The sequence below is a fragment of the Puma concolor genome, chromosome C1 (assembly GCF_028749965.1).
Source record: "Puma concolor isolate L17-30 chromosome C1, mPumCon1.1.hap2, whole genome shotgun sequence".
Taxonomy (NCBI): Eukaryota; Metazoa; Chordata; class Mammalia; order Carnivora; family Felidae; genus Puma; species Puma concolor.
In genome coordinates, this window is record NC_141674.1 from 148,207,566 (window position 1) to 148,234,328 (window position 26,763).

Consider the following 26,763-nt stretch of genomic DNA (forward strand, 5'->3'; position numbering starts at 1 on the left):
CAAGAGTCTTTCAGTAAATGCTTAAAGAAGTACAAAGAATGGATACTCTACAGGAAAAAGAGGACAAAGACTATTTTGCTGAGTTTCGTGTAGAGAAAAGCGAGTGTCTCTTCCAGAAAGGAAGGGAGAAAATGTCCAGTGATCATTGGAGCCAGCATTTGAATTTCCAAGACCCCTCCATTTACTGCATACAAATATAAAGATAATTTTTAAATAACAGAACACAGAAGCCAAAATATGACATATTTTCTTTTTATTTAAAATAGAGCTCTATATGCTTCACAGAAACAAGTGCAAGGAGTGATTGATGTATTAACTTTGCCACTTTACAAAACAATACATTTTCAGAAATGCATACATAAAAATATAACATTTAGGCAGATAAGTATTTACATTGGAGGCAGCTACAGTTAGTTATGCAATAATATTTTAAAAGCTTTAAAACAAATACTTTTATGACTTGCTGTTGGGAAAGTTAAAAATTTTGGTATGAAGGCTATCACTGAGTTCTTACTAAATTCTAAAATACTATTATTTCTAAACAAAATAAGTATATATATTACTATAAAATGCATATTTCCATAGACTAGAAATTAATGAAATATCTGAATATTATTCATTCCTCTTTGGAATTTGGGATTTTTTTCAGCTTCAACAATTAAAATTATAACTATTAAAACTGCCATCTGCATTTTTTATACAATTTATTGCCCAATTCTCACTTTGAAACCTAATTTATTTCTTTATATTCCTTATATACATTCATTTGGGCCTATCTGTTGAAGGGTAATATCTTTTTACATACCTATGAATATTAGCCAGCTTACAATAAGTCTTTACAACAATGATTCTTTTCACAGTAGTTCAAGAGTTCAAGGCATGTTTTGCAATGTCAAAATGCAATGGTTTTGACATTTGTAATATGTTCTTAGGTATAAGAAAAGTCACACTACCAAAAGAAAAGTATAATTAGTATTAGTACTTTGAAAGTCAATCCAAAATTCTTTTTTTTTTTTTTTTGAGATATGAATCTAATTTTCTGTTTTTAGGACATTTTAAAACCTGACACACAGATTGCATTTGAATAATTTTCTCCAGCGTAGGGTCAGAAGAGTACAAGAACTTGACACTGGTCATTGTCGAAATGAACTACAATTGAATATTTTGGGTCAGATACACTTTATATGCTGAGAAAATAAAAGTTGGATGTTTAGAAAATATCTTAATTACTTATATTTAGTGTATTGAAAGAAATGGAGATATTAGTAAATCTCATTTTATACCCGCATTAGCTAGACAGACTTTAGGCATGTCATTGCCTCTTTACAGGCAAAGTCAATAACAGGTTTGCACATGAAAGGAAAACTCAACTGGAATATTAAATGAGGTTCCACATGTCTGGCTGCAGATTGTCTGGGTTGAAAATTAAATCAACAGAATACACATACAATCTCTTTTGCTCTCTTGGAAATGCCAGGATGAGAATCTAAAGAATTTTTCCCCTAAGTTCTCTAGTCAATTTATAGATGTCAAGAAGCATTTTGAAAATGTAATTCTCGTTTTCTTGAAGATATACAAGCAGGGCCCTTTTTCTGAAGATATATAGCATAGAAGGTGCTTTTCTGAACAATATAAAAATATTTAAGTTGAGGAACCAATTGCAGGTTGGATTTCAGCTCCTACCCGCCTCTCAGCTGAGAGTATTTGTGCAGACATACCCAGCTGGGTCTGGTGACATTCAGTATAAGGTTAATTTCCTAATACATTCCTAATATCCGAATGCATTCATACTCATAGTGGCTCTGTTGACATTCAGGTTCATGTAGTCCAAGGTAAAAATCTTGCAGTTAAAACTATTACATCTGGAGGGAAATTTTTCTTGTAAAACATGGACCAGTGATAAGAAAATATAGCCATATCTGAATATATTAAAATCTAGGATGAGGCAGAGTGCATATTCTCCCAAATGTTGTGTTAATTTACAACTGAATTAAAAAGTATCCTGGAAGTTCTTAATAGAGGGATTTTAAAATGGGGATTATTACTTAATTTCCATACAATGTTAGGTTATAAAGCATACGGCATAATGGCTTCATTTTAAAAGATGGCCAAAGCAAAATAAAGCGCTTGTATGAAACAGCAGAGATAAATTTAGCAATCACATTATGAGACATATATTTCACATTCTCTGTCCAAGTCATCATCTCTGAAGTGGAATTTGGCATTAAGGCAAAAGTAGACATTCCTTATATGTTAGCTAAAAGCTAGAATATAACTACACTGGTAGTCTTTTTAAAACTTAAAAGAAAATCTTCTCTGCCATTAGCAAATACTCTCTTTGTTGTGCCAAATGAAAGATCACTGGAAAAGGCACGAGACAAAACCTCTCACACGTGGCTATGGCACATTAAAATCATTTTAGGAAGTTCCGTGCAGAGCAATCTGAACATGAGCTAGAACACCTAAAAGAACAGGAATTACAGAGTGATTGGAACTGATATCTGGCAAAGAGGTTTTTTGTTTTTTGTTTTTTGTTTTTTTTTAATTTACCAAAGAAAGTGAACGCCAAAGATAAACTAATGAGAAGTTGAGAAGAGAGAAGACAATATGCTACTAGCCGTGGTCTGAAAGTCAACTACGAATCAGCTCTCACTCCCCATCCCAGGCGTAAAAAGAACAATCCCTACAGAAAGGGGTGAAAAAATATAAAAAAAAAATAAGCAGAAGTGTCTCTTACCATTCCTTGCCACTTGCACTAAGAAATTCTACATTCTCACAGTTCCTAAATTTTATTCAGCACTCAGTGGTTGCCTACCTAGCTTGACAGCTATTTTACCACTCTTCCCTGGCCTGTTACAGTTTTTCTCACTGACCTCACCATGAGTGAGCAAATTATTTTAGCAGAAACAAAAAGAGAAGTGAGATTTGGTCATCATCACTAAATGGCACGTTATATCAGTGCACCTTCAAGGTAGGTTTAGATGCAGGCTAATGATTTTTTAATTAGCAAACGTTGAATGTGGTAGGGCCGTATGGTGGGTGTCACCACTGGGTTTTCCTATTGGTTCTAATAACTAGCAGTCATTTATCTCTGATCCTTGGTTGTGTCATCTATAAAATGTTGGGAATTGAATTATAAAGTCTCCTGCATCCTTGGCATTTTCCAAATTCTGGTTTTTGTCTGTGACACACCTGAAATAATTCAGACCACCAAGGGATTCTCTTTTATTAGAAGGCTAAATAATTAGAACGGTTAAGGTAAACAATAGTTGGCTGCTTTTTAAAATTAGGGACTAAAGATAATTTTGGAAGAGAGTAAGGGAATATTTTAAAAGGAGGTGAGAAAAATAATGGAACTTAAAAGTAAAGCTAGAGAGAAAAAAGAATGTCAGATATCTGAAAATGTGCATTAAGACACTTTGAAAAAAATGCCTATTATAGAAATTCTATTTAATATTACCACTCTAATGAAATTTTTGTATTCCAACCGACATTTTTTTCTGTTTAGAAGAAGCCCTCAGAAGGGAAGGATTACTGTCTTCACTAAATAGCGCATAACATCCATGCAAAGTATTACCTTACGGAGGGAGCTAATACAAAGCATTGTCAAACAGACCAGCATGTTTTACAAAAGAACAGATATTTAGAATATCTTTGCAAACCACAATGATGCCATTTTAAGACACTAATTCTTAAATATTTCTAAGTTTTCTACGTTTCTAAATTTATTTAGAGGAATGCTTGTTGAAGACATCAACTGCCATCAACTTGACTCATTTGCTACTGTTGCTTTCTTAATTTCCTGATGGGAAATAAAACATCCATAGTTTAAATAAATTTATTGAAACAAAAAAAATCTCCATATTTATTTTAAATAAATAATCAAAAAGTACTCCCTGCTAAACCATTTTAAGTTGAACTTTGTATAATGGCGAACGTGGGCTCCCTGCTTTCAGATGATTTGCTCAGTAGGTTCCCTGGTATTTTTACGTAAACTCTAAGACAGCCCTGAGTTTTCTCTGCCCCAAAAAATCACATGGTGGCAAAATTCCAGCACAGTAGTAGTTTTGTTTAATAATTCCCACTAAAGTAGAAGTATTAAGAATAATAAATTATTATGGAACTTGCAACCTAATGAATCTATCACAGATCCTCGTTTTAAGATAAAAGCTGATTTTGAAGTCTTCAGACACTGCAACCAGGTTACTATTTTCATACAATCATGGAAATTTAAAATGCGAAGTTAATTGAAAGTATAAAGATGAAAAGCAAGTGCTATGCCTAAAATAGTGCACGACACAGTCATGTTTCACTTCACTTTCAAGTCAGAACATAAATTAACAATTCTAGATGTGACATGCCAAATACTTTAGACACAGAAGAAAGCACACAAGCACACAACAGAATCTTTACCAATTACACACTTAAACGTGTAGCTTAAAGGCAACAAGTTCATGCTGTAATATTGACGACAAATAATGTTTCCCTTATTTTAAGGAAGTGATGCTGCATAGAAACTCCATCACCACTTTGTACTGACATTTCATAAATAGCATTCCCCAAGCTTTAAATTATATCCAAAGTCAAAATATTTGAAAGGAGTAAAGAACAATGACACAGTGAGCCTATGAAAAATATTTTTTGCTTATAACACAATTCAAATGAAATAAATACTACACAATGATACTTCATCAAAAACAAATAATATGAAGTTTAACAGTATACGTATATACAATAAATTTGTTTTATGTTCTAAACTTTACCCTATTTTTGTAAGTGCATATTTTCTATTTATAATCATGTTGAGAGTTGAGAGAAATTAGAACTTTTAACTTTTCTTTTAATCATTTTTGTTAACCTACCTCTTTTCTTAAAAAGTGCATCTGGTGATTGAGATGTAAGACTAGTTAGAAGCTACAGTTAACCAACATGAAAACAAGAAAAACGTCTCAAAAGGTAAAGATTCCTCTAGAGGAAAAGTTGAACCAAAAAAATATGGAATCATATTCGGACACCCTCAAATAAATTATAAAACACAGTGTCAAGGAAAATTGGGGATGTTAAAACATTCCCTTAAAAATTAAATAAGTATATTCACCCAATATAAGTGAATAAAACAGGAGATATTATTCTTGTTTATTTTGACAATCATGTAGCTATAGTACAACTACAGTAAATAAATAATTTCATTCTCATATATTCATAAACAATCTCTGAGAAATCAAGGTAACAAGCACAAACAAGTTTACCCCTTCACGTAAGCTCTTTTTAAAATCCCTTCACATAGTCACTTTAAAAACTGATGTCTGCAATAACCAAATGAAGATACTGTCTAAATGTTTTGCAGATTGAAAGCAATTTCAGGAACCCACTGTCTTACAGAATTCAAGACTTTCTACTTTGTATTCTATTTGTCAATTTATTTCCTTCCCCCCAACCCAACACCTACATCCCTGTTCCCATTTCCAAATTGGCTTTTAAAATCCCCAGGGGTAGAACGTATCCATATTTTCTCTATTGGCCCCAATATTGTGGCAATGAAGATATGGGGTCCCCTATCTTATTTAATGAATGGATAACTGCATGAATGACAGTGCCACAGCCATCAGATTTGGACCTTTGATATCTTATCCCAGTCAAACGAAGATGGGTTCAGTAACATATTTCCACAGTGAAATGAATTATAACCAAAAGATTGTGCTCTACATGAAAATACATAGATATATCCTTTAGAACACTGTTACTCAAGTTATGCTTTGTAGAACACTAAAATGTGGGACAGTAAAAAGTTCTGCCCTGTTCTTAATAAAAAGGGTTCCAAGGTCAAATAATTTGGGAAATCTAATTCAAAGAAATTCAAGTAACATCTCTTAACTGCTATATTCCTCAAAGCACATGATATACTAATGTGCAGTATCACTTTCTAAGAATCTATCAAAGAACGGTTTTGGCCTTGGAACATCTCAACAGAAGCGTGTTCTAAGGAACAGAGTTTAGGAAGCAGTGTTTTAGGACAATAAAAGATAGCATGTTAAATCTCCTTTACCAAAGGAGAATTACAGATTTGAAGGAAATACTCAATGTTTCATGTATTATTCAGAATTCATCACTTCTGTCTCCACAGGAAGCAAAATAAAGCCAAAAGTATCATGAGGCTTCTTCTGCATCTACTTGCTCATTTTGAAAGAGTAGGGAAATATCTATTTACAGTTACTGAAGAATTTTCTTAATTTTTCTCAAAACATCTCCTGCTTTCCTCTTCCCTCTGTTCTAAGTGTGTATGTACAAAAGTAGTAGGGACCTCTGAAATAAATCTGAAAGACATCTTCTAACAATGGATCTATATGCCCGATTAATCTCTGGAAGTACACAGAAAACATTAATATTTATCTAACAAGCAGGTGGACTATGAAATTTCCATGAGGAAAATGCCAATGGGTATTGTCAGAGTTCATGCAGGTCCATTATGGTTGTGCAAAATGACCCGATTTGTCTTCTGTTTGACTAGACCGCGAATACCACCATGAAAGATGTTGTTTCTGCATAGGGAGAAAAGAACTACACGGATTTTAGGGAAAGGAGGAAGTTGGCTAAGTCTACAGATTATCACAAGATTTGGACCAAGGTCCAGCGCCACCACTAGCTATGTGACTTTTGGGATTTCTCAGTGTCTCAAGCTGTCAGATGTCTCATTTGGAAATGAGAGGAAGTAAAAATTTTAGTGGCTTTCACACTGTTGCGGGGCTGCTGTGGTAGAGGCTTATGGAGAGCAGGACACTGGGAAGAGACAAGGCCAAGGAAGTGGCTACTTCTGACCTCACTTTCACCTTCTAACCGAGCGGCTCCCCTTTTACATGTTTTAGACACTGAAGTTCAGAGCAATATTTACTTTTTTAAAAGATCCTTCTTAATTAAAAAAAAGAGAAAACCACAGATTATATCATCTAGAGTTCTGCTGAGATATAATGTGCTCTAGTTCACATTTTTAATGAAACTGTTTTCGTCTCAGGAAAAAAAAAATGCTTTTACATTTCTTTTTCTTCATTCATGTGCTCTTGATTCAAGTAAAATAAAACCTTAATGGCTTGTATTATTTTTATATAGCTTATTTTACGTTTTTGTCATATCTTATTAAATAAAAAAGATGAATCGATGTGTTGCTTTTCAAAATAAAATTAAAGACAACACAGAGATGGGATGAAGTCAACTCCTGCCCATGCTTGACTTTAGAGTTATTTTTCATGCTGCCTTTGGGCTCTTAAATACTGTCCTGCATTATCTTTGAGGTAGAACAACAACAAAAAAAGGCAACAACATTCACATAAAGAGGGAAAATGAGAAAAGAAAAGCTGTGAGAGACTTCTTTTTAACACAATTATCATCATTAGGCTTTGCAGTCTTCTTTCACACAAAGTTGAGAAATAGTCTTCTTAATACGAAGGGCGGTCAGGCGGGCTGCCCCATTGGCATACCAACACTCACGCATTATTCTCCCCATGACTCGGAGTGCCTTTAAAAGAGAAAAATATCAAACATGTTAGCCCATCACATAAACACAGTACAAGAGAAGTATAACCACAAACCCAGGAACTGATGCTAAGGTCTGAAGAAAATCGTAAACTTAATATGAAAAGATAAGGACCCAACCTCCTTAAAAATCCAGTCAAAACACACACATTAACATTAGAGAAACTAACTTTTCATTGAAAGTGCAATCCATTGATTTCTGGGAATATGGAAAAGTGGCCAGTTTTTAAAACCTGAGAAAGGCCATGAAAGCCAAAAAAGGGATATGGGATGAGTAGCAAATTCCCCATAGATTGGTCTGAATGGTAGGTACATATGTGTATACTTTTTTCTAAATTCATCAAGCTGTATATTAAGATTTGTGCATTTTAGCGTATGTAAATTATGCCATCTTAAAATAATGATCTAAGTATAAATATCAAAAATTCTGAGTTAAAAAATAAAACCTGTACAGTGAACTGGTAAATAAATAAATACTCAGAAAGGAAAATAATGAGAAAAGATGAATCCAGAGAGATGCAAGAAATCACTGAATCAAGTGGCCACTCTGGCGACATCTGCTGATCTCATAGTCTAGACTTTAAGAATCGACGAACAACATGTGAAAGTTAGGAAACACAGCCCAAAGTACACAGAAGGTGTCAAGTCAAGATGTTTGCCAAGTCCTGAATATAAGGATGAATCAGTCTGACAAGGAATTTTGTAAATTATCTAAATTTATTTAGATTATCTAATAATGTTATAAATTATCTAAATTTTGTAAGTTACCTAAATCTTGACTCTTGGTAAGGAAAAAAAAATCAAGCTCAGGCCTTAAAATGTTAAGCATTTTAAGCAACAAGCCTAAGATCATGACAAAAATTCAAGCACAAGAGTGAAGAAAGTACCATAAACAAGGATCAAGTGAAACAACAAACAGTAAAATCAGACCCATCAAAACATTAGATGCTAGAATTAAATGATATAAAATATGAAATAAATATATGAAAAATAAATTTTTAAAAAGCAAAGAGAAAATTCAAAATATAAGTTAAAAAGATCATTTTTTAAAAAAGAAAAAGTACCAATAAAACATTGTGACATAACTCTTCAAAGAAAACCAAAGCAAAAATAAAATATTGGGACTACAACAAAGTTAAAAGCTTCTTCACAGAGAAGGAAATCATCAACAAAATGAAAGGGCAACCTACAGAATGAGAGAAGATATTCACAAATTATATATCTGGTAAGGACTTAATATCCAACATATATAATTTATATATACTACTCAACACACACAAAATACAAATAATCTGATTAAAAAGTGGGCAAGGGACCTGAATATACATTTGTCCACAGAAGATACACAGATGGCCTACAGACACATGAAAAGATGTTCAACATCACTACGCATCAGGGAAATACAAATCAAAACCACAATGAGATATCACCTCATACCTGTCAGAATGGCTAGAATCAAAGAGGTAAGAATAACAAGTGTTCATGAGGATGTGGAGGAAAAGAAACCCTTGTGCACTACTGGTGGAATACAAACTGATGCAGCCACTGTGGAAAGCAGTATGGAGGTTCCTTAAAAACATGAAAATGTAAATAGTGTATGATCCAGTAATTCCACTATTGGGTATTTACCCATCACCCCCCTTCAAAAAAACAGCAATGCTAATTTAAGAAGATACATGCACTTCTATGTTTATTGCTGCATTATTTAGAATAGCCAATATACAGAAGTAGCCAAGTGTCCATTGATAGATGAATGGATAAATTAAAGGTATCTATATTTCCATCTATATCTATATATAAATAGAAATGTATCTTCTCTATCTATCTATATATATAAATATATATATAAATCTATGGTGGAATATTACTTGGCCATGAAAAAGGACGAGATCTTGCCATCTGCAACAACATGGATGGACCTAGAAGGTATAATGCTAAGTAAAATAAATCAGACACAGAAAGACAAATATCACATGATTTCACTTGTATGTGGAACCTAAAAGACAAGTGAAGAAATCAATGAACAAAAAGCAGAATCAGACCCATATAAATAGAGAATAAATTGATGGCTATCAGTAGGGAGGCAGTGGGAGGAATGGACAAAATAGATGAAGGGGAGTGGGAGGTACAGGCTTTCAGTTATGAAATGTATAAGTCACAGGGATGAAAGATATAGCATAGAGAATATAATTAATGGTGGTGTAATAGCATCGTATGCTGACAGATGGTAACTACTACACTTGTGGTGAGCACAGCATGATGTATTGGGTTGTTGATGTTGTATACCTAAAACTAATATAATGTGTCTCAACTATACTTCAGTAAAAAAACAAACAAAAAACCTAATAAACTCACTACCTTTTTCTGACTGAAAAAAAAACTTCTTGACCTGAAAGATGAATAATTTTAATACTATTTAATATTATCATTAATATTTTTTATTAATATTTTTTATTAAAAGAAACTAAATGGATGAGATAAATGGCAGGTTAGACACATTTGAGGGCCAAATTAATGAACTGGAAGATAAATATGAGATGCTACATAAAGATACAAATATGGAAAACAGGAGAGAATAGAAGACACACAAAAAACTGAAAGGTCTAACATGCATCCAATGAGTTCTCTAAAAACAGGCAAGAGAGACAATGAGAGGAGGAGCTATCTGAAGAGATAATGGTGCAGAATTTTCCAGAACTGAAGAACATCACAAATCCTTGGAATTAGAAAGTCCAAAAATTACAAGAAAGATTAATCAAGGGACATCTATACCAAATACATCATAGAGAAACTGCAGAATACTAGAGACAGAGAAGTTCTTAAGGTAGTCTGAAAGAAAAGATAAAGGAACTAAAAAAAAAAAAACAAAACAAAACTCAGTTGACTTCTCAAAAGTGATAATGAAAGCCAGAAGACAGTGAAATAACAACTTTATTTAGAGAAAATAACTATGAACCTAACTTTGTTTATGATAAAGAACAAAATAAATTTTCAGATACCCAAACACTGAAAGAACTTACAACCACTAGGTCTTCCTAAAAAACCAATTTACATAAAATACATTTAAAGAATGCACATCAGGAAATCAGAAAATGATCTTAGAAGGAAGCTCTGAGAGGCAAAAAGTAATGTTGAATAAAGAAAATGATAAACATGTTAAGTCTCAACACACAATAATGGTATAAAATCACATGAGTATCTCATGAGATTAATACAAAATAAGAAAACTAAATACTGGACACAAATGGACAAAAATCGCTTATATCAGCAATGTACAAAATTGTTTGCCTAAAAACTGTGTTAGATCTTTTCTAGGAATGCATGGTTGGTTTAACAGTGGAAAATCTACAAATGCAATTTATCACATTTAGAGACAAAGAAGAAAGGCCATATCATCACCTCATACAGAGGAAGAAAGTTTTTATCAAAACAAAGTCAGCTTTTATTTAACCTGATTAAAGTTATGAGAAACAAAACCTACAGCAAGTATCATACTCAAAGGGGAAATACATAAACTTTAAGGAGTAAAACAAAGATATCCAGTATCAATACTTTCAGGCAACATTATATTGAAGTCCTAGAAACTGCAATAAGAAAGAAAAGGCTTGAGGATTGGTGCTAGAACTCTCATTATTTGGAGACATGATCATCTATGTGGACACCCCAAAAGAATCTACATTTTTATACTCTAAGAAATTTTTCCACAACACATGTTGTTTAAAAATATTAAAATCACACATAAGACAAAGAGCAGAAAAAGAAATTTTACTCTAGCAATATAATGAACTACTGCACAGATATGAAAATGAACAGATTATGCTATACACATCTATAAGGGAAAGTGAAAAGAAATTAAGAAGAGTATCTATAGTAAGTTTCAATAATATGTTTCATAATTACACAAAAGTAAACAATACATTTTTAGTGTATGTGTGTATGTACGTGTGTGTGTATATATATATACATATACATATATATATAAAATACATATATATAACATATATATTTTTTCTCCTACAAAAAAGCAAAGCAATAATAAATCATCATAACAGTAATCTCTCAGAGGGGCAAGGAATCTTTGAATGTTCTATGTTTTAAACTCGGTAGTGAATTCACTGCTTCTCATTTTATTATTATACTTATACTTTACATATATGTTATATACTCTTCCATATACATGAAATTATTAATTTTAGAAAAAAATGCACTTAATTTCAGTTTGGTTGTAAATGTCTCAAATTCTTCTTCTAAAATAATTAGTGGATAAGATACCTATACGAAATAGAAATATCAAGACATAAATCTTTCCTTAAGTGGAAAAAGAATTGAATAAAACATGAAAGAGGGGGGAAATGAGGAAAAAACCTACTGTATAAAATAACCCTTAGGATAAAGCCAAACTAAAAATGTCACTTTCAAAAGACCTCACATATTACAATTAAATATGGTAGAATATATAAGGGGGTTGGGAGAGATTAAAGCATTAAAACAGTTCTGGAATTAGTTAGATGGTCTGTAGTCTTTGCCTCATCTTCCCTTCTTTCTCCGTGTGCAAACTAGAAAAGTCTCTTCCCTCACATAGGGCCAAACTAGCACTGCAATGACCATTTATTGTGTGTATATTCCATGGGGGTCACTGTCTGTGCCGTTGGGCAGGAGGAGATAACAAAGGTCTTGGCCGTGAGGAGGCTTTTCTGATGAAAGGAAATAAGCTCAAACTTCAGCAAGTTAGGGGTTAGAAAGAATTTAGTGACTCTAGGGATGATTGAAATTGTAATACTCTGTCTGGCATGGACATAGACTACCAAACATGTCTGTGTCCCTACAGTTACCAGCCTCTTTGCAGTCAGATGGGACTGTGTGACTGACTCTGGTCTATGAACCATGAGTGGAAATGATGTGACTCACCTGAAGCCAGAGCATCAGAGAGCCACGTGTGACCGTCCAGCTCCTCTCTTTGCCTGACCTAGACACTTGGAAACTATGCGTTGAGACAGCAGCATCCCAAGATCAAAGTTACCTGCATTACTGAATCAGCACAGGGAGCACAGCTGCCTGACCTGTTGGGGACTTTATACAGCAAGAAATCAAGTCTTGTTGTGTCAAGTCATTGGGATACCAGGGCCTGTTACTGCCACTTGACTTAGCATTCTGTATATATATAGCTAAAAGAACTAAAATCCTTCTGAGGACTGATGCAAGGACATACACTTACATACGTGAAAAGAATTGGATGCCTAGATTAAGACAGAAGAACTATGTAGTCTCCAAAAACCTTCCCTGGTAACTTACCTCAGAATTACAATAGGTAAAACATATATAAGAACACAGCCTTACTTCACAGCTTTGCCACTGGTTGGGGATATTTGGTCGAAACTTCTGGTCACAAACAACCTTCCGCATTTCCTCTACTGATGGATCTGAAGGCACCATGTCATAATAAGGCAACTGGTACTCCTCAACAATTCCTATAAGAAATTTGCATGATAAATTTCCTAGTGTGAATAATAAACAAAGATGCTTATTTCCAAAGACAACCAATTATGTCTTCTAGGTACAAGGGGCACCCTGGGAAACTGGAAAGTCAGGTTTAATAAAATTTTGTGTCACTATGAAACCAAAGATATAGGTATTAAGCGCTCAGCTGAATAATTATTATATAAGTTTATAAAATTTATATTATGAAAATGTATATAATTTTGATAATTACATATATCTTATATAAAACAAACATCTATTTTATGAAGTATATAATTTTGACAATTACATATTATATATTACATATGATTTTATAGAAATACATCACATTTACAGGATTTTAACAATGATATAAATGTAAATATATAAAATATTTTACATAATTATAAAGATTATGTAAATTCTGATTTATATAAAATACCATTGTGCAATTCAAAAGTAATGCCTAATTGAAAAACTTATAGCATGGCCTCATTGCTCTGGGAATGAAGTATGTTTCTCCATGAAATAACCTTTTCAAAACAGAATAGCTTACTCTTTTTGAAAATTGATGGGCAATCTTTTAAATGCTGTGTTTCTTACATTTGGATTATAGAAGTACCATACCTGAGAATGTGCCAAAGAAGCAGCAAAGGTACTAAATAAGGACAGTTCAACATGAAGGTTCATATTAAAAGAGTCTCAAATACAAAGACCTGATCTAAATTATCAGAATATTACTTGAAATTGAGAATCTCCTTATAAAATTGCTTTAACTATAGTACTTTTAATGTAAAATATTTAAGATGTGCCCTAACAAATTACTATTTCAATAGTTGAAGAAAATTTAAAGACAATGACCTAAAAGCACATCTAGACAATTAATTTTTTTTTAATTTTTTTTTCAACGTTTTTATTTATTTTTGGGACAGAGAGAGACAGAGCATGAACGGGGGAGGGGCAGAGAGAGAGGGAAACACGGAACCGGAAACAGGCTCCAGGCTCCGAGCCATCAGCCCAGAGCCTGACGCAGGGCTCGAACTCACGGACCGTGAGATCGTGACCTGGCTGAAGTCGGACGCTTAACCCACTGCGCCACCCAGGCGCCCCTAGACAATTATTAATATGAATTAAAAAAAATTGTTACAAACATGTTTGAGTCATGCTTTTTACCATACACTGTCCTAAGCCCTTTACATGTTTTAATTTTTTTAATTTTTTTATTTATTTTTTAACGTTTATTTATTTTTGAGACAGAGAGAGACAGAGCATGAGCAGGGGAGGGGCAGAGAGAGAGGGAGACACAGAATCTGAAACAGGCTCCAGGCTCTGAGCGGTCAGCACAGAGCCCGACGCGGGGCTCGAACTCACGGACCGCGAGATCGTGACCTGAGCTGAAGTCGGACGCTTAACCGACTGAGCCACCCAGGCGTTCCATTCTTTACATGTTTTAACTAATTATTTCTCAAATCCACAGACTAAAAGAGGAACCGTATTATCCCTACTCTGTAGAAGGAGGAAATTGAGGCACAAAGAGTCATAAATTTGGTAAAGGTCATAGAGCTAGTAAGTGGCAGATCTGGAACTCAATCCCAGGCTCCAAAATCCTACTGTAATTTTATTGCTTCTATAAATAGCTTCATCTTCCTGAATAGTGTACTATTTCATCTGTGAATAAAAGGGGGAAAATTATGTTTTCTCATTCAAGTATAATTTTAACCTTGGAAGCTTAAAAAAATTTTTTACTCATTTGAAAAAAATGAGATTAGCGTAATGCAAAATGACATCAATGCGAAATATAAAAACTGAAGTTGGTTTGATAATGACAGTTGTTTTATTGAATGTTTACTATAAGCATGCTCTACACTAATTAATTAATTAATTAATTAAATCAATTTGTTAGATCCTCAAAGCCCAAGGGGTCAGTTTTATGATTCATTTTACAGATGAGGAAAGTGAGACCAAGTAACTTGACTAAAGTCAGATATTCAGGAATTTGCTAAACCACAGCTTAGTTTTAAGTCTTTCTTCCTTGGAAGTGAAAACTCTAATCCATTTTCTAACAGTAGTTAACTTTTCTCCGCTGAGGCCACAACTCCCTCAGACTGCATTTGTAGGATTTCATCCTTTCAAACTCTTCCTCTCATTATTAATCTCTGAACTGCTAGGAGCATTGAGTCAGGAAGTTAGTCTATGCTCACCTCTGCCCACAATCGCTTTCTCTCTTCCACATGCATTATCACAGAGGGAAAAACAAAACAAAACAGGAAAAGCCTGAAATCTAGAAGACTTCAACTCCTATGGCTCTTGTTAAGTCATTTAACATCTTTGGGTTTAATTTCTGGTATAAAGTAGGGTATTAATTTCTGGTATAAAGCAGGTGCCTGGGTGGCTCAGTCGGTTAAGTGTCTGACTTCAGCTCAGGTCATGATCTCACAGTTCGTGGGTTCGAGCCCCGGGTCAGGCTCTGTGCTGACAGCTCAGAGCCTGGATCCTGTTTCAGATTCTGTGTCTCCCTCTCTCTCTGCCCTTCCCCTGCTCACGCTCTGTCTCTGTTTCAAAAATAAACACTAAGGAAAAAAAATGTTAAGTAGGGATACGGCTAACTGCATACAAACTGAAGAAAATTTTCAAGTGCTGTGCAAAATATCATTAAGAAAATCAGAATTATCAGGAGAAATGTCACTCCCACCTAAGCAGTAATCACAATATAAAATCAGCATTATACGTAGGATGCTCCACTTTTGCCAATGGAAAGCTATCCCTAAAAGGTAGTCTCTTAAATTTTAAAAAATGATTCAATATGGTGCTTAGAAAATAATACATACAAAATCATATCTTATATTCAAGGCATCAAGGAAAGACAGATACAAAATTATCCCCAACATCTTACCTCCAACTGAACACCTTCGGGCTATTTCCCAATAAACCAGACCAACAGAATAGATGTCAGCTCGTTTGAAGGACTCGAAGATATTCACATTGATAGTATCATCAAGCATTTCAGGAGCCATATACCTTGAAAAACATGCACATTTCAGATTCTGTGTATGACTTTACAGCAATCCAGTAAAATACAATCTTAATAAATCCTGTAACAAAATATAAATTAGGATAGCTTATATCATTTTTAAAAGTAGATCTAAGTCACTGTAATAAATTAAATTTAAATAATACAGTTATTGAATGAACCATAATTAAAAAAATTTTTAAATAAAACCAGAGGTCATCCTACTCAGTGTCAAAGCACAAGTGCCAGGAGCCAAATGACTTGCAAAAAACAAGCTAGAGGGAAATTCAGTAAACAAAGCACTCAAGAGGAAAGAGGGAACTCAACTCCCACCAACAAATGTTGCCATGTAAAGCTCCTTGAGGGCAAGAAGCATCTCTTATTCATGGTGGGCCCAGGACAATAATGCAGTGCTCAGCAGCATACCCTAAATACCTTCTAAGAATGAACAATTTTATTTTATACTGGTTTCAAAAAATATATACACAATATACATTGGCTACAAGAAAATTACAACCTTGTTTGAATAAAACTAAACAAAAGATATCTACAGGCCACAGGACCTGACTGAGTCTAGCTGTCCTAGGGAGATTTTGATGATTTCCCAAAATATTAAGATCAGGGTGCAGTACTCTCCCAAACTCTTAAAAGCTTTAGATCCTCTTAAGGAATCCAGCATCCAAGGCTTCCCTGGGGGTCCCTAATGTGGAGACTGTCATATGGGGAAGCTGAAGTTTGCTTTTCAGAGGGAAAAGAAGAAAGGTCCCATAGGGCCACCTGGTTTGAACAAACTGCCCTGACGTGTTCCTGGGGCCTCATTAAATTCTAGGGAACCAAGAGAAGAGCTCAGAGTGATGGGCTTGGAATCTCTAATCTGGCTTGGAGGCCAACTGAACCAGAAATTCCCTACTCGCAAGATCCTTTAACAACTCCAGGAAAATGTTTTGGTTGTTTCTGATTTCAAGGTCAAGAGCCCAGGAATTATATCAAAGGAGCATGAACCTGATGTTCAAATAAAAGGAAATGGAAGTATGCTGGCTACAGGCTGGCCAGAACAAGAAAACACCAGAAATCTCACTCCCAACGGGCCTGTCGTAATACATACGCAGTATGTTCTGTTTATCTCGTTCTTGTTCTGAACCTTCAGAGATTCTGTTCCCTGAACGTGGGAAATATGTCCAAACTCCTATTATTTTAATATACGTCAGTTTGGGAGACTTAAGGATAAGTACAATTACAGGTAAATACAAAAACTGTTACACGTCCTTAAATACTAAGGGAGTACAATAGCACATGTATGTATTTATTTAGAGTCCCTCACTTACCTTGCTCAATATACTGATTTGACATCTCTTGTTTAGAACCTGAAAAAATAGATCTAGCCCTGAGTTTCAGTGCATTTATAAGTATAAAGGCTTTGGAGGAGCTATATACTGATGACATGTTTTTCCTCCTATCCCTAGGAAAATGTATTCTCAGAAACTGGCACACGAAAAATAATGTATCACCATCTCTTCCACCATACCTATCTACTGGATGCCTTACCCAAATGACTACTGTCTATACAACTAAAATGCCACCTGTCCCTGCTTTATAAGCATTATGGCACTGACTTCTCAATGACCCACAGAAGACTTCTTGCCTTCTTGGGCCTAATGATTTTCCATTCAGACCACTCTCCACCAAAAACACCAAAACGCACACACACATCCCATGACGTCACGTCTGGGAGGCAGTCACATGCCTCAGGGTGCTACCAGAGCTAGTCATCTTACCTTTTGGTTCCTACTTTAGGATTCTGAGGTATGTCAATAGTGTTCAGTACTGAATCATGCTTCACAGCCAACCCTAAGTCTGCTATGGCACACGTTTCACACTTTTTCACTAAGATATTCTTTGATTTTATATCTCGATGAGCAATCGCAGGTTTACCTATGAAGCATAAGAAAAAAAATACTCCTTTTTTTTTGTTGTTGTTACTAAAGATTGACTCTCTCCAAAGGGAATCACGTTGAAGACCTGGCTCAAATGTCACCTCCTAAGACAAGTCTTGCCTGACCACACATCCCACATCCCCAGTCATTCTCCACAGAGTACCTTGTTTTGCCTTCTTCAGAACCCTTATTACTGGCTATATTGTTCATTCCCATGTGTGTCTATCTGTCTTTCCCAATTAGACTGTAAGCTGCCTAAAGGCCTGTGTCTTATTCATCCGCAAGCCTCTGATGCTCAGAACACTTGTTGGCACTTGGTGGCCACTAATAAATTTTTGTTGAATGAACAGGGAAAGAATTGGCATCGCTACAACCACGTAAGAATATAGCAAATATTCTCTTACAAACATGTTTCAAACTTTTACTACCCTACACCAGCACTTCTCGAATGTGACCCTAAAATCCCTGGGAGTCTTTGAGTCTCTTTTCTGAATACATATCTGTGTGATATTACCTTTTCTTCACATACTTCAACCAAAACAACATATCAGAACCAAGCGGATGAAGAACATGCATGAGAATCCAGACATTAAGTCAGACATTAAGGAGATTTGCAAAAATGTAAAACAAAACCATTATTTTCACTAGATATGGTTTTTGTATTACAAAAAAAGGATGCAATTTTTTTAAAAGATGTAAATTTTTGAAACGTATTTCACATTTAATCGGTTAATTAGCATTCAGTAAATTAATAAATATTTTTTACATTTCTCAATTTTCGTTCATAATATAGTAAATGTTAACAGGTAGAACCCAAATACACAAACACTTTTGGGATCCTCAGTAGTTTTTAAGAGGTTAAGGGCCCATGAATCCAAATTAGAGAATTATTGCCCTGTCTGGACTAATGACTTTCTAGAGCCAATTCTCTATTAACTCAATAAATAGTAAGGACAGTGCATATTATTTGACCTTTGAATACATGATATGTAAATATCTTTTCAAGATCACATTACCATCTCCCATTATTTTAGTTATCAAAGGTAAATATTTAAGCTATCAATATTCTCTGAATATAGAGCATTTGCCCCCCGCCCCCAAGTAAGATCTCCCAGGTGTATGTGCTAAATGGCAAAGCCGGAGCCACCAGTATAAAAACATTATTATGGCTAATATACACAATGGTGAGTATATAGATGAGAGTTGCCTGCATCATGATAATACCCTCAGTTTTATAAAGCACCTTAGTGCTTCTTTACATTTGATAATTGGAATAAATTAAAATACAAGGAAGCACTAAAACACAATTTGGTGTTTCCATCCTCATATTGAAGCAGAGAGAACTTAGAAAGAAAACACGTACCTTGTGTACCAACAATCTCCATATGTAAGTGGGCCAGACCACTCGCTATGGAAAGTGCCAGTTTGATCATGCCAGCCACTGTTACTACATTTCTATTCAAATAGTCATATAAGGAGCCCAGTTCATGGTATTCAGAGACAAGCCAAAGTTGAGTCCAAGTTCCATTATCTAAATGGAAAAAAAAATCATTTTGTTGCATTAAAAATCACTGTATTATGTTAAGGAAGAAACCAAAGGCTTTTAGCAAATGTCAGTATTGAAAATAAATCTGTATTGTTAACAAAGGAAAGTTAATTACTTTAGTGATGATGCTGACAGTCCAAGTTAGTACAGTAAAATTTCTCACTGAATCCCTGAAGATGTTGATATAATAAAACCTGTTATACATACTGTAGCTATAGGAAGCTGTGAGAGTAATTATGATAAGTGAACAAGTTCTTTCTTATTCTCTCTATACATTGATAACACCACATTATAGGAAAAACTACTGACAGATGCTCTTAGGCTCAGTGTTGTGCTATAAATCACTCTGAGCTTTTAAGGAAGATTTTTCCAATAAAAACCAGAAATGCAACAAATGTACACAAAGTATTATCACTATAATAAAAGCCCAAAAATTCTAAGAATGTTCATGTTGTTCACTTTTCAAAATATGAAGTTGATTTTCCCCAAATGCTTACATTAAGAGCCAGTTATGAAACATTTTCAAATAATTTACTTCATCTAACCAAAAGGTAATCCATCTTATGAAATATTTTTACCAGAAAAGAAATTAGCTTAAAACTTCTGCAGGTATTAGAGTCCCTAGAGTTAGTTTTAGCTTTTGGAATGGAGTCTACAACAGCCCTGGGAAGCCCTGACCAGTTCTGATGCTCAGAGTAGGAAGCCATAATAAACATTTGCTCCGGACTTTTCCTATTAAATGCTTTATTTACAAAAGCTAACTCTTAATCCAAATATTTAATTTCCAAATCCGGATAGCGATAAAATTTCCTAGGAATACAAAAATGAACATAACGTGATAAAGCTCAGTAATAAACTGACCATGAATAAAACTAATCCCTACTCCTACCCCTCTCTCTGCTCAATGCCAATGGCTACCTTTGTCCTCTCACATTAACGTCTTTGTCAGAGAGTTGACTAACCAATGGAACTGTAAGTACCACAAAAGATTTAGAAATGAGGATGAAAGCAATGTTAGAGGTCATTTGAAAGCATGCACAAAGCCACTGATTAGTAAGCCAGTGACAGGTAGACCAGTTAAACTGAAGAAGGAGACCATCAGGGATGATGTCTTTTGGGCCTATTGTTTTTTATAATCAAATAAACATTATGATTAAATTAGACCCATCAAGATGATCCATATAACTAAAGTCATTACTGCTTTGACAACAATGCTAATTAATCTAATCAGTAGGTATGCTTCAACTCAATCTTAGGAAGGAAAAGTTCTTAGCTCACTAAGAAATGTCTCATTTTCGATAGTCTGGATATATTTTCAAAGTATATGTAGTTGAGAATTTGGAAAGAACATCTTTCTTTTTAAAGCTCATCTTGGCTTTACTCAGTCTATACCTACCCACATGAAAAAACACAAACCATCAGCAAACACAATTGCTACCAAAATGTACAATAACTCCAGGCCTCTCTTATGTCATCTAATTAATAACAATAAAGCTTATAATAGATCAAAATAACCATAGATTTTAATTTCCATAGGTAATGGTGAGTCCCTGATACCCATAGATCATCTGTTTTTTAGATAGATGTTACAATCTCTACCTCACCAAAGTTCTTCATGAATACTACTGATTCAAGTCAAAAACATTGAGTGGGTCAACTTTTGCTTCCCTTTGTGCCTTGTCTCCCTTTATTCAGGGAACTAATGCACAGTTAGATGACTAAAATCTATGCAAAAAGAAGAAAGTACAGGTAACTCACAAACTTTATACCCAGTCCCTGATTACTCAGGGATTTACACCATATTTTCCAAATACGGATTTAAATACCAAGACACTGATGTTCTGCCTTGCTCCTCAAAACTCAAAAAGTGATACTGTTTAGAGTTGTTGATGTTAAGCCTCAACATATAAATTATGCTCAAAGTACATTAATAGAAAATTTCACTAGAATTGATTTGCTGTCTGCCATTCTGATAATGTTCATGGAAAATTGGAATTCTGGAGTTGAAGCCTGTTCATACAGATGAGAGATACCGTCCTAGCAAAGGTGGATATTCAGCTAGCATTCATTGGTATGTCTGTGCCAGTTATTAAAATATTGAAATATCTCTGTCCTCATCAGCTAACAGCTGCTATTCAAAATTCCAATCCCATTCCTTTGCCCTAGACACCCAAAGCAACCTCCCCCACCTCCCACCCCAACCCCTGACAAGGTGCCTCCAGATTTCTCCACGAACCAGAAAATAAGGCATAAAAGCTAGCACTGCAGGGTTCTCTCAGGACTCTGTTCCAGTTGAATCTTCTATTCTGACTGGTCGATTCTTGTGCCATACCAGTCACCAAATACTTTAAATATCAACCTGGCTATGGCGTCATCATGATTTCATATCACTCGTCTGCCCTGCCTTTATTGTATGGATCTGTATGTTTATCTGTGGAGAAGAGGAAAAGCATTTTCTATCTACAATAAAGAAATTAGACTAGATTTTATTAAAACAAGGACATTATTTAGTTTGATCTGATGACAGACATAACATTTTTACTTGCTGAACTCAATTAGATTGAAAATACCTTTGTTGGGGGCACCTGGGTGGCTCAGTCGGTTGAACGTCCGACTTCCGCTCAGGTCATGATCTCACAGCTTGTGAGTTTGAGCCCCACACGTCCAGCTCTGTGCTGACAGCTCAGAGCCTGGAGCCTGCTTCAGATTCTGTGTCTTCCTGTTTCTCTGCCCCTCCCCCTCTTGTGCTTTCTCTCTCTCTCTCTCAAAATAAATAAACATTAAATAAAAAAAAATAAAAAAAGAAAAAAAGAAAATACCTTTGTTGTCAGCAGCTATGAAACCAAGTATGTTCTCATGTCTCAGCATAACCGTCTGGTAAATTTCTGCCTCACGAAACCAAGATCTTTCATCTCTGGAGGAGAATATTTTTACAGCCACATCTTCCCCACACCATCTTCCATGCCAGACCTCACCAAATCTACCTTTTCCTACTATCTCCTGAAGTACGATCGTCCTTGCAATTGTTCTTTGAACCAACAGAGGTAGACCTAACCAAAGAAAAGATGAAATTGATTAAAAACAAGGGAGTGCCAGAAAAGAACCATCATAATGGCCATTATTTTCACACAAATAGGGAAACATTTAAGTGCTTTAATAATTTTACTGATTTTAAAGAAACTAGCACCATTATACCAAACCTTAATGTCAAACCATTGCTCAAAGGAATACTCCAAATTCTTACTATGATTTCTCTTCTCATATTCACAAATGAAAATTTCCTGAACATAGACTACTGCTACATATATTTGATTTTTCAGAATTGCTGCAAATCTCCCCGATTTGCCCATCAAAATCAGTCAGGTTTTAATGGTTAAAAAAATATGCCGTTAGCCTCTAAAATAAAATATGTTGCTTCTAGTACAACTGGGGAAGCAGAAGAACTCTCTGTGTAAAACTGCCAAGTGAAGAATAAAATTCAATAATCAAGGGAGGTAATCACGTTACACTAAAAGTGAGGTATAGTCATAGAAAATATCAAATGGATATTCTGTGAACAAAAAAAAAATTCAAAGAAAATATATTCTGAGTGTATGTAAAAAGTTCAGGTTCTTTGAACTAATAACCCCATGCCTAGAATTCTTTCTTAAAGATTTAACTGCAAAATGCAGAAATATTTATGTCAAAATATTTAATATGTTATTGTTTATAGGAAATAGAAGGAAAAATATCAGATAATAGAAAAATTGTTAAACATTGTACAGAGATTAAGAGAACAGATAACAAAGACCTGCGTTCAAATTTCAGCTGTGCAACATAACCACCAGCAAGTAAGTGAACTTCTTTGAGCTTCAACTTCCTTATCTAAAAAACAGGGGCTATGGAGGGATTACTCCATAGGGGTAATCCAAGAATCAATAATCACGTTAAGCACCCAGCATAATATCTGGTATGTTAAGTGATCAATAATGGCTAGGCCTTAATATTCTGAGAACGGATTACTGAGAGTAAGTGATAATGATGCTGCTTATGAGGTATTTCTTAATGACATGAGAAAACACTTTTGCGATAACGTTAAATGAAAATAGCACAGTAAATTCTATCCATCTAAATGAGCATACCTAGCTATTCAAAATAGGCACCGGAAAAAGGCTAAAAAGGAAATCTATTAAATGCTCTGACGGTTATTTCTATTTAGTGGGATCGGGGTGAATTGTGACATTCTTCGGTCTAACATACATTTTCTTAATTTCCACAATGGGTACTTACTACAATTATAATTAGAGGAAAATAGTTAAAGAGGTTACAGTACAAGCGTACTCTGGAAAGTCATGTTTAGTTATTATCATTGTAGTGGGATGGCTCGGAACCTCTCACTGCAACAGCCCTCTGAGCTCTGCAGGCTTCAGCCTCTGCTCCTGAAATGTGCCACGGTTTATTCAGATGTTCTCATCCTCGTGAGAACCACCCACTGTGGCTAAACAAGCACAGACTATAAGGTGGCTATTATGGGTCTTAACAATTAGTCACGGAGCCCCACGGTCAGCAAGTTCTGAGATCGTCTAGTCCAACTTTATCATTTTAGAGATGAGAAAATCGGGGTCCCACAATAGTCGAAGACTTGCCCAGAACTAGGCCGTAGTGGGAGGCAGAGCTACAACTAAAACACAGGTCTTCAGTCCAAACTCTTGCTCTCACCATTCAGTGGATACCACCCCACCCCCAGCCCTCTCCTGCTCGGAAGACTTCCAGCAGCAAACTATAAAGGCTGTTTTTGTAGACTACACAATAAAAGTTGTACTACTTGGCCACACAATAAAAGTTGTACTAACAATTAGCAGGCCAAATTTCAATCTCAAACTCTCTCCTCCCTCTCCCATCTTGCACACACACACTCGCAAAAACATCACATCAGAGCTAGATAAGCCTGTGTTTTCAAACCGCAAATTGATCAAGTGCATGACCAATGCCCCAGACCATGGGCAAAGTAAGAGAACATCATCTAAGGTACTCAGCATGGCAATTAAGCTGAGACACTAAAATTCAGTGAAAGTTGCTTTGGTACCTTTCAAGGCAACCATTCCAAACAATCTAGTTCTGCTTATACGCTTAGAAATTTCATTAGAAGAAACATGGACTCCGCTTCTCCATGTAGGTTCATTTCACTCTTCTTTTGTTTTTTTAAACCAGGGTTTGTAGAAGCTGATGCCTATCTGATGGAAAGGTAACTTTCAGTAATGCCACTACTCATCAGAAGTGTTATCTGGGGAGAGGAAAGCAGCAATGTGCCCAGACTCTTAGAAGCCACCTGAGACACGATCCGTTCTCAGAAACAGTCCCACAGAACATCGGTCCACTTGCCTCTTAGGTATTCTATCTCTGTCTGACTCTTGATTTCAGCTCGGGTCATGATCTCGTGGTTCGTGAGTTCGAGCTCCACGTCGGGCTCTGTGCTAGCAGTGGGGAAGCTACTTGGGATTCTCCCTCTCTCCCTCTCTCTCTGCCCCTCCCCTGCTCGCTCTTGCTCTCTCTAAAATGAATGAATTTTTAAAAAAGATCTTAGAATAATATAGAGACAAGAGCCCAACAGTTAATAAATCCAGATTTAGGTTTAATGATGCACAAAAACACCACAAATCTTAATATTAATTTTTTACTTCATGTCCTGACTCATGATTACTTTCTTAAACTAAATATCCAGTCTCCAGTTATAATATCGCTATTAATTTTATTTGAAAGGGACATTCTTAGTCATCTTAAATATATTCCAGGAGTAGCTCTAAAATACACATTTCTATTTAACATCTTCAACTGAACTGAAGTTTTGGGGGGGGATATTAAATAGGAGGTTATTTAATCACTTGAACCTTATAAAGATACTATATAAGGTTTCAAGGAACTGGGTACAAATCAGAGCTCTCTGTGCTCATATTTTGTGCCTAGAATGTCACCAGTGCTCAGGAAATTAGGGAACAGTAGTCCCCAGGATGTAATAGGGAGGACTGAGTACCAATTCTGGACAGTTTTACTTTTAAACGAAGAATGCCAGCTTTCTATGCAAGAATTTAATTTGGATTTTAGTTCTACAAACTTTGCAGTTTGGAGACAGTTCTTTCCAAGATTCCTCCTTTGAAAACATGCTATCTAATTTATGCAGGGATGGCATAAACACTGAGACCCTGTTCAATGAGAGAGCAGGCAGTCTTGCCCTCAGAAGCAACAAACTGTGTGTGCTCTCTGGATGACATAATTAGGCCTCTCTTTTCTGGACTCCGGTGAGCCTAAAGCTGCTTCATGTTAAATATGGATGCTCATACAGATGTTACCGCCACTCTGTTGTCTGCCCTTGTTAATCGTGCCACGCTCCTAAAGGCCATGGGCTGGGGAGTTTCTCAAAGTCCGCTTGTGGGAATCATCCTTAATGATTCTTCCAAAGCAAGAGGGGATCCAGGGCCTTCTGAGGTGACCCACCTCGGCTCACCCTAGTTCACATGTCTGCAGTACCACATGCCCTCAGGATTCCTGGATGTACACATGAGGAAAGGCCAGATTAGAGAGTCTGTTATTACGGAGGAATCTGCTCTGTCACCAGAAACCCAAAATGCCCTCATATGGTTTGTGCTAAGAAAAAGGTTCAGTGAGGACATAAAATAGCCTCGTATTTTGAATGGCTTCACCAGGGGTTCTGGAGTTCCATTCAAGAGGAATAGAGTTATCGTCTCACCTCGGCAACAGCCAGCAGAGGAGTGCTGTCCTGTTCCCTATCATCTCTGTTTCTATGCTTTTAGAACACATTCTTGATTTTGATTTCAGGTCAGCTCTGTGTTCACTTCACACACACATCCCAGGGGATGCTGCGGATTCCAAAGACTTTCATAACCATGAGCAAGGGCACTCTAAGAATACCACTTTGCACAACTAACATCTTTCCCCCAGAACCCAATTCCTTAAGTATGGTAACGTTTGTGCCCATGAAGCATTACTAAGAGAGCCACAATGATTATCACCAACCATAACAGAGGCAGGGGGGAGAAGAGAAATTCTTTCCTGCTTCAAAAAATAAGTTGTGAAGGAATATAAAAGTGACACTCGGAACACCTAAAGGCAGACAAGGCAACTGAGAAGACTTAACTCTTTCAGCCGTGACGTTTTTTTCTCTTCATCAAATCCTAAAACAGGTTTCTATACCAGAACTTACCAGGTACCACGCTGAGCACTCTAAATGATGCAATTCATAATACTGGGGCCCTTTTCTACAGGTTAGAAATTGTTTTGATTTATTTTTAAAT

General features: G+C 35.6%; 1 protein-coding gene across 2 annotated transcripts in view; it reads right to left on the bottom strand.

The window, feature by feature from the left end:
- Positions 1 to 236: 236 nt before the first annotated feature.
- Positions 237 to 26,763, bottom strand: part of ACVR1C (activin A receptor type 1C) — an 83,738-nt gene continuing 57,211 nt past the window's right edge. Inside the window, exons 4-9 of one of the 2 annotated variants that reach the window (XM_025930819.2) lie at positions 22,294 to 22,524; positions 19,292 to 19,459; positions 17,770 to 17,926; positions 15,878 to 16,002; positions 12,865 to 12,995; positions 237 to 7,510 (exon numbers count right to left, since the gene is read on the bottom strand). In XM_025930819.2, the coding sequence (XP_025786604.2) occupies positions 7,385 to 7,510; positions 12,865 to 12,995; positions 15,878 to 16,002; positions 17,770 to 17,926; positions 19,292 to 19,459; positions 22,294 to 22,524 (938 nt within the window). In that variant the 3' untranslated portion in view covers positions 237 to 7,384. The remainder of the gene's footprint in view (positions 7,511 to 12,864; positions 12,996 to 15,877; positions 16,003 to 17,769; positions 17,927 to 19,291; positions 19,460 to 22,293; positions 22,525 to 26,763) is intronic. The other variant, XM_025930837.2, reaches the window with a different exon arrangement.